This window comes from Trachemys scripta, chromosome 13 (assembly GCF_013100865.1).
Source record: "Trachemys scripta elegans isolate TJP31775 chromosome 13, CAS_Tse_1.0, whole genome shotgun sequence".
NCBI classification, from domain to species: domain Eukaryota; kingdom Metazoa; phylum Chordata; order Testudines; family Emydidae; genus Trachemys; species Trachemys scripta.
Genome location: NC_048310.1, coordinates 28,128,342 through 28,137,793, shown reverse-complemented (window position 1 = coordinate 28,137,793; position 9,452 = coordinate 28,128,342). Strand labels below are relative to the sequence as shown.

Below are 9,452 nucleotides of genomic sequence, written 5' to 3'. Positions count from 1 at the left end.
TATGGGCTGCTGCTTTCCATGCTGTCCCTATTTTGGTGACATCAATATCCAGAACAACAAACATGACATTTCACAAAAAAACAAAAGCCATACTTCCGTGACTGGAGTCTTCAGCTGTTCATAACTAAAGTACATAACTGTTTAGCTTTTGTCACCTATATCTGCACATTTGTCAATTTACAATACAAAAAACCCCCAAACATACTATTGTATATAAAGTATTTATTTAATGCACATATTTACCTACAAAATTTACATCAGTTAAAAACAATGGAAGGACAGAAGTACAAAACCTCTGGAAGAGACTTTAGGAGCAAAGGATTTTATTGCCTCAATTGAGTGAAAATTTAACATAAATGAAAGTCAAACTATGCTCACTTTAAGAGGCAGCCTTGCTAGTCTTATCTGTAGTGAGAGGTTACTGTGCCGGCAATAGCTTTGTGTTTTATGCTGACTTATGCTCAATTAAATTTAAAAAAATCTGAAACAGGTAAAAAGGCACCTTGAACACTTAAAATTAAATTGTTATGATTATTGTAAATATTTCAAGAACTATTGTACTGTGTATACATAACAGCCACACTTAGTTTCTCTTAACACTTTAGAGAGTTTTATTAATTTATTGGTGGCACTGATCATATATTTCCGTTATCAAATTATTTGAATCCAAAGTTAAATATTTGCAATACTAGTTTCATGGCCAGATTATCATAGCATAAAATCCACTCTTAAAACAGTGTGATTATGGAATTCAGATACAGTACAGAACTTTTATAATCTGAAAGACGAAAATATATTTAAGAGTTTTTAAAAAGTTAAAATCATTAAAAACAGGTTGTACTGTGAATTAGATGAAAGCACTGAATTAAGGATAACCACAGTGAAAGTGGCCGAAGTACTGCATGTAGTTAGACAAGTGATACTTTAACATACTTGCAACATTCTTAAACATAATAAGACCTTTTTCCCCATACCATAGATTTCTCTTTTAAGTCTCTTTTGTTTGCTGATTCCAAAAATATTGTAACCAGGAATGAAAAAGACAACTGTAATTAATAAAAAGCTCTGGGAATGGCAAATAAGCATCCCCTTAAATACTGGTTCATGAGAACAAGAATTCACACAGCATGTATTACTCTTTGCTTAACATTGGCATTGATTTGCTATTTACAGTAGTTTGCAAAAAACACATTATAAAAAAACAAACGAGGTTTGGTTTCCAAGTTTAACTTAGTAACCAATTAACATACTTCACCTGCATGTTTTGCTCTACTTGAAGAACAAAAGTGACAGTAATACTGAAAAAGAGGTAATCAAAGGTAGCAAAAGCACTGATAACACGAGGATAGTCAAAAGAGAATTTAGACAAATATGCCAGACAGTAATATTGCACACTTTCACTGTCAACTGTAAATAAGACTCACTCCTAGGCAACTGAAAACCAGTCCTGTTTGGCTTTTTTGTGCCACACTACCTTCAGAAAAGGTCATTTTGATTTCCATGGCGGTGGATAGAGTTGAAGGAAGATCGCAATTATTGAACATGGGGCCTAGGTTTCAAAATTAATTTTCCAGTCTGCAAAAGAAAAATTAAAGTTCAAACAAACCCTGAAATTTAACATAACATTCACCTTTGTAGTAAGGCTATCTGTGTTAATTTCTCTTTAGTCTGCAACAACAGGGGTGAGAACTAAGGGTTTGCATCCATGGAATCATTAAGTAACTTGTAGTTCACATTTTAACCATACATTATTTGTAAAAATGTAAATATGCACTCTTAGGCTGTCTACCCTTTAACAGCCTGTAGAGTACAGGCATTACACGTGTAGCTACACACTGCAGTGAAAGGCTCTGGCAACAGGGAACTGCCAGAGCTTTTCACTACTGTTCCTCCCCGCTAGGGCCTTTCCCTGCAGCAGAGAAAGCTCCAATATCGGGATACTATGCTGCTATGTGGGAGGCACTGCTCGGGCGGTTCATGCAAGTCAGTCAGTCTATTCACCTAAGCCTTGTCCCACCATCTACATTGCTATTTATACCTGTGCCATCTGGGAATACAATGTCTATTCAGAAAGAGAGTAATTTCATCTTTTTTGCATTTATTCCTGCCTTCAACATGTACATGTAATCAGTGAGACTAGAGTCACTTACATCATCGCAGGACATATTATACTCTGCCAAGACTGTTCGACATCGGGCTGCTATGCTGTGTGGATTTCGTCAAAGAAAAGTACTAAACAAAGATTTTATGTGGGCTGCAGTTACAGTAAGAATTACCTCAATTTTCACTTGACAAACTATCAAAGGATACATTGATGGTGCCACCACTCTTTTGTGTATGCCAGCAAAGAACAAGCCTATTAGAGTAATACAGCTAATTGTGAAGAATGGATGATTCCACAGTGATGTGAAAAAGGACACCTAGGAGAGAAATAAAATTATCTTGAAGAAAAATTATTAAAAGATTCCATGATTGAAGGGACATCATCAAGCTGGAGACTAAGTATTTCAAACCTGATGTTTAGGCCACTAATCTATGCTGGAATAGATCTCTTAAACTCCCTTGTTATTCAGAATTTACTCCTTCTTTGTAACCCTGCTACTCTTCACAAAAAGTGCTTCTGCCAAACATCTTCCCAATGAATATCCCTTCTGCTTTCAGATATTTTGGAAGGTAACAGAGAAAACAGTCTCTGATTTTCCTGGAAGTCCCAATTAGAGCAGCTGCCCTATTAAGTGATATATGCTGTTTGAGAAAAAAAACCTAAGTAAAATTTTAGATCTGCTATCCATGACCTTATCCCCTGTAAAATGGGGACAAAATAGAGTGCTAACATCTGAAGAGAGTTTTTAAAACTGAAATCCAAGGATATTTAATCTTCAGCTTCTGATTTGAAAACGACATTTCTCATTGTAGTAGTGCTGCTTGAGTCTCTGTAATTAAGCTAAGTTTTTGTTTTAAAGTTCCATGGGAACAGTCTAAAATTAAAAAAGTACTTTCCTATTAGTGACACAAAAATAATCAATTGTTCATTACTCATCTCATATTTTTCCTTCCACTTCTGAATAGAATATAATAGCTCTACCTCAGTTTATTGCTAAGGTGTAAAAATGAAAATAAGTTAAGAATCCTTTATCAATTTTCTTCAGTTTGGTGGTAAAGTGAATCTCCAATATTCCACTCAAAACTCAGAAGTTCTCTTGCACCACATAAAGTTCATTGAACTATACTTTCAGATTCAGTTTCACAGAATATCCTATAAAATCTGGACACCTGGTCACCCTAAGTCTGAAATTTAGAATACCAAGCCTCAAGCTACTCCACCCACACAATTTAGGAAAAAAATCACTTTGATCATCTTAGATATTCATGTTAAACAAAAACAAATGCATATCTGGTGTATGCATATCTAGGGTGACAAATTTTAAATTGTTCCACTGCTACAAAAAGTTATTTCAAGGAGAAAGGGGGAGACATTTCCAAAGTGCAGAGGTACATAAGAAAAAACTCTTAGGACTAGTTAACTTGCTAGTGTTCTCACAAGTTCAATTTTCTTGATCATGGATCAGTCTAGTTGAAGGTGGCCTCAGCAAACTATGTACTATAGATAGAACAAAGTTATTCTTCTGGGGAAATCACTCCTATTCAGCACAGGTATAGAATGGCTCAAATATTCTTAGTTCCCCCTTCAAATCAAAGTGCGATTCCTGTGATGTAAATAATCCACTGAATTTGCTCTTAGTCACTAATGTCTTGAGTCAGTCAAGAAAATAACCCTATTAGCTTTTCACTCTTCAAGGCAGTCCACAACTCCTCACTACATACACTTGGTTTTTATTATCTAGATTACAAACATTGAGACATTTAATATTTCAGCATTTGAGTATAACTTACCTTCTGTGTCTCAGGATCTATTAACCAGTTCCAAGCACCAGTTGCTGTGCAGACTGATACCACTATAAGAATCACTGATGAAAAATAGGAGTCATAAGCAACACATCTGGTTCATATTCATTAGAAATTATTTAATGTCTCATGAAAAGCTTTGAAAGAGATGACATTCTATTTTATTTCCCCTCTTCATTCTTGATTATTAAGAACGTCCAAAGAAGAATAAGATTTATTTGAAGATGTCTACCTGCATATCATGTTTGTTTCTCATCTGGACCCCCACCTTTCTATTTATGCAGTCAAAGTGGAAGGAGGTAAAAAAATGTTTTACCATTTAAAACAATGCAACCCTTCTAAGAGTCTGTCGGCCTCCTAGAGAGGACAAAAAGGTAGTACCAGATAGTGTTTTGATAAGTAAAGACATGCTGTAGTTTGGGGGGTGGAGGGTATGAGAAGTTTCTACTAGAGACACGGATTTAGAAACATTAGTCAGAAAATTGAGGGAAAGTAGTACAGAATAACTTTCTTGAGCAATATGCTAAAAATCCACACAGTATTCTGCATGTAACTTCCAAGAGCCACTAACATTAAGGTGGCACTCCTGCAAGCTGCTCTGCAAGGAGGCAGGCAGCCTTGCCAACTCTTTCAATTTCATTGCAAGTGTAACAATATCAGGTATTTTTCTTAAAGCTCCAGCTCTGGGAGGCAAGTGATTATGTGAGAATCTCAGCATTTATTAAAAAAGTTTTATTTCTAACCCTCCACTCATAGTTGTGGATAAAAGCCAGAAAGATGTGAACAGTGCGCATTCTAAAGGTTCAAACCTCATTGCTTGTAAAGCAGATTAGTGATGTCTTGATTTTGGGTGCTGATAATACTGATAAAATAAAAATGGACCAGTTAGGGGCTGGAATTGACACATTCGAAGGGGAATGAAAGAAGTTTATATGCCATATAAAATGAAAGTTATTACTCCAATTTCATACAGAAAGATAGTAAAGATCTATCTATATCAATACCAGTTTTCCAGGAATAAAGTAGTTGTTATGCAGATAACAGAATTATGAAGTCACTAGATGCCACATCCAATTTTTATTTCAAACTTCTTCATGAGTGCACTTTAAGTCAGTAAAACTTTAGCATGCATTTAGATATATTTGAACAAGTTTGGAAGAAATTGCCAACAATTGGAAAGTGAACACACTCATTAAAAAAATAAACTATAAAACCAGTAAACTTAATACATTGATTTGGGGGGGAACCTTGGAAAATATACTAAGGAATAGGAGAAAGTCATCGAAACAAGTTGTTTTAAGTTATCATGGTGAAAAATAGCCCAATTTGGAAACCAAACCCCTATATACAGCCACAAAATACATACACAACTGAAAAAAGGTAGAACAGACTTAGACTATGCCTACACTAGAGAGCTTACAGTGGCAGAGCTGTACCTATGCAGCTGCGCTCCTATAAGATCTCTCACGTAGCCACTCTATGCCGACGGAAGAGAGTCCTCCTATTAACATAATTAAACTACCTCCAATGAGCAGCGGCAGCTATGTTGGTGGGAGCTCTCCTGCTGACATAGCACATGCATACTACCACTTAAGCCAGTGACACTTATGTCACTCACCGGGGGGCACTCCTGAGCAACATATGTTTTGCTGATGTAAGTGGTAGTGTAGACATGACCTTCATCACAAAGCCTCAATATGCCTCGAACTTGTCCTGAAGAATTCCTTTTAAAAAGACTAATTCAGTCCTGGCCCTCTTTGCTGAGGCTGCCTATAAGATCATCATTATACTGATTATACTTCTAGCTTTGTTGTTCTTGCCAATATCTACTTTTGAATAGCAATTGTGCAAATGCTATAAGCATTTTGTGCACATGGTATAGATGCAATAACATAAATCCATTATTTTACTTTTGCTGTTTTTTGTTAAATTTGTGTATGTGTGGTATCTTCACATATTTAAAAGAGTTTTAGGCTCACATACAAAGTACATACAATAAGATTTTTAAAGCATAGATTTGTTTTTGTAAACACAATCCATAGGAATATACATGGGTAAATGTCAACTGAAGTATTAAAGAGTCAATCCAACTTCTCCTTTAAAATATTAAGCTTACTTCTCCAACGTCCTGTAGCTGGTTGCAAACATGCAATATATTCAGTAAGTCTTCTTTCAAAAGCCTTGAGATCTGAGGAAAAGACAGGCAGAGATCTAATAAGTCTTGGTCTATTAGTTGAACTTTAATAGTTAATGCCTCAGATTCTGTTCTGTTACTTATGTCCTGTGCAGCTCAGACTCATAACTTGCAGAGGAAAGCTGTAATGGATTGATGATGTAATTATCAAAAATCGCTTGCATCTCAGATTAAGCAATAGTTATTGGAAAGATGCTTAGCACTACATCTCAGCACATTAGCTTTAGAATTTACCACTTCTTGGTTAAGCCCCTCACTAAAAAATAATATATTAAGTGACAGGCATTTCCATATAGAGAAATATATACTGAAGAGATTAGAATACCTTGACATGGTATCTCTTTGTAAGTCTAATTGCAAGCCATTAATATTAATAGATTAAAATACTCTAAAACAAGGTATATTTTGAAATGTAAAATGTGTCAGGAAAATCTTGTTATACTCTATGGTCTGTACTAATGATAGGTGGAGTTTGGTATTTTGTTTGTGATTAGAATACTATCACCATAACTCACTACAAAAATTCTTACCTCAGTTGGCATCATTTGAGATTTGTACAGTCCTTTCAGTTTCAATAATCTATTTTTTTTACATGCCACTCATCTTGGACAATGAAAATACAGTCATAAATTATTTAAGTTTTAGCCAACTTTAGAATCTGACTCGTGAAATAGAATGTTTGGCTTTGCAACGTTACAGGGGAACTATTTAACATGAAGAGAAGTCTACTTTAGAAATATTTTCAGATTAAAAAAAAGTCAACTATTCATTTTAACGTCTGTGAAGATTTCCTTTTCAACCAGAGAAGTTTTGGGCCTAAAATTGTCCCACTAATTTATCATTTGAAGTTTGATATTTTTTATTAATAAAGGTATATACTTTAAAGGCAAACTGGCTTCAAGTAACAATTACTGTTCTTTGAAAGAATTTAATGTTATATTAGAATGTCACGTTCTAATAAAGGTAACAATGCAAAACCTACAACAAAAATACCTTCATTAAAATGTATGCCTGTTACTGAAGTGTGTACTTACTCTAAGATATATGCAGAGATTATTTCAATGTTTATCAACTGGAAAAAAAATATAACTACCGGTACTTTGTTAACCAATAGAAAACATTTGTAAATTAAATATGATTTTCAGTGTTTTAAATAAAGTGTATATAAAAAAAATAAAGGCTTGAACTACATTTTATAAGTCTTGGAAGCCCAAATTGTTAAAGACCTCTTTAAAAAAAAAGGATGGGTTTGGTGTTTTAAACATTTGTGTTTACCAGTTCTAACCAAACAGATAATTCTGATATTTACAGTGTTACAATAAGCGTTGACAGTCACTTCAGTATTCCTATAATTTCTAATATTTCTGCTAATGTATCTACATCTTGTTTGTTCTATATATGACATTTACTAATCCAATCTTGAAGTACTGGTGCATTATTAAAATATTCTCCTGTACTGATTTTTTTTGCAGAAAGAAAGCAGCTTTAAAAGTTCCTTTTTAATATCCTTTACCACAAATCTGCACCAAAACTTAAAACAAGGATCGGTTTCAGCGAATAAGAAGGTGAAGCTCAGTGAGCTGTATTTTTCCTGAAGAAAAGAATTCCTTGGTTAGAGTAATACATCTCAATGTATTTGAGATATAGAATTTGCAATTAAAGAATTACAGCTCTGTTGATTATATAGCTTACATTAAAAAATAAAAGGAATTAGTTAATATTCTGTACAACAAATCTCTTACCAACACAGAAATAACAGACTTAATAGACCACACTGTAAAAGCCAGGCTCTGTCACGAAACAACCCAACCAAAGAAAGGTGACAAAAAGGAAGTTTTGCAAACTACTGGAGATCTTTTAGTCTGTCCCCGGTGGAGAAAGCCGATGCACGCACTCTCGTTCAAATAACTTGGCTCAGTTAAAAGGTAGAACTTGGTCCTTTTACAACCGAATCCACTTTCTATAGCGTTATACCAAGCGCCGCTTGTAGAGCAGCAACATGCCCCTCCTCCATCAATAAGCGAGCAAACAAAACAAAACACTAACCCACCCCCCGGACTGCTCGGCTCACGGCTCCTCGCCTTTGAGGTGCGTGAGGCTGTGGGCGCGGGGACCTTGTCCTGGGGCAGGTTTGCACAGCGCACCTCAGCCCCTACAGAAAACCGTGACCCCCAGGGGAGGGGCGCCCCTCACTCCCGTTCCCCGCCCACCCTTCGCTGGCTCCCGCTGTCACTGGGCCACACCACTCTGGGGCTGCGGTGGGGTGGCCTCGCAGCCCCCCAGCTGCTATTGGCCAGCTCCGCGCTCCCGGGCAGCGCCCTTAGACGCCTCCAGCTGAAGGGGCCGGGCTCAGAGCTCCCGGGTCGCGGGGCAGAGGCAGGAGACCGCTCTGGGGCGCGGGAACCGCACAGATAGACCCCCCCCCCCCGCGGCCTGCCCCCGGGAAAGGGTCGCTGGGCCCGGCGGGGCGGGGACCCCAGTTACCTTCCGCCTGCTCCAGCGAATTCATGGCGGGTGAGTGGGGGAGGGCGGTCAGAACGCACGGCCGCCCCCTCCTCAGCGCCTCGAACCCGGTCACATCGCACCCAGAGAGCCGGCTCCTAGTCCCACCCTTCCGCAGTCCCCCGCCCCCCACAACAACGCCGCACTCCATTGGGCATCCCTTCCACACCGCACCCCTCCCTAGCAAACCCCATCCCCATTGGCTGAGAAGGGAAGGGGCGTGGCTGGAGGAGAAAAGATTCCGGCAAAGGGCCGAGGGAGCAGAGCTCGGCTTGTGGCGGTGCTGTAACGTTCGACAAGGGCGGCGCGCTCTAGCGCTGCGGGCGGGAGCCCGGCCGAGCAAACTGTGCGGCTGCTGCTTTTCCTTTGTCTGTGTCACAGCCCCGCGGGCATCGCTCTGCACGTGCAAAACGAGAGCGAGGAGGAGGGGCCTGATCCAAAGGCCATTTGGAATCAATGAAAAGACTCCTTGGTCTCTTCCACTTACTTATAGCCCTAGGGACAGTTCTGCAATTCTTTCTGACTGTTCCCCTAAACATGTGTGCAGGGCAATTTTCCATTTCAGTAAGTGTAGCTCCTTAATGTTAAGTACTCTAAATTCCTGCATTGGGTTGTGTAGGTGTCGGGGGGGCAAAGAAATATTAAACCAAATAATATTTATTATATGTTAATCAAAAAATTGAATCTGTATAAACAATTTTTGGATGTGGAATATAAAAGGCCAACAAAAATAACTGCTTGGTTTGGAGGTTGCAGTTGAAAATAAATGTGAGAAATTCTCCCATAGTTCTTTGTTAGAGTATTTTATTACTCTCTTTTCTGTCCGTGGGGACATACACTGGCCCCAGTC

General features: G+C 38.1%; 1 protein-coding gene across 1 annotated transcript; it reads right to left on the bottom strand.

The window, feature by feature from the left end:
* Nucleotides 1-205: 205 nt before the first annotated feature.
* On the bottom strand, nt 206-8,723 carry CNEP1R1 (CTD nuclear envelope phosphatase 1 regulatory subunit 1). The gene is made up of 6 exons (XM_034788460.1): nt 8,585-8,723; nt 6,023-6,094; nt 3,895-3,968; nt 2,311-2,420; nt 2,151-2,205; nt 206-1,575 (listed from the first exon to the last, which is right to left on the bottom strand). Exons 1-6 carry the CDS (start codon nt 8,607-8,609, stop codon nt 1,534-1,536), a joined length of 378 nt encoding a protein of 125 aa, XP_034644351.1. The 5' UTR covers nt 8,610-8,723; the 3' UTR covers nt 206-1,533.
* Nucleotides 8,724-9,452: the final 729 nt, after the last annotated feature.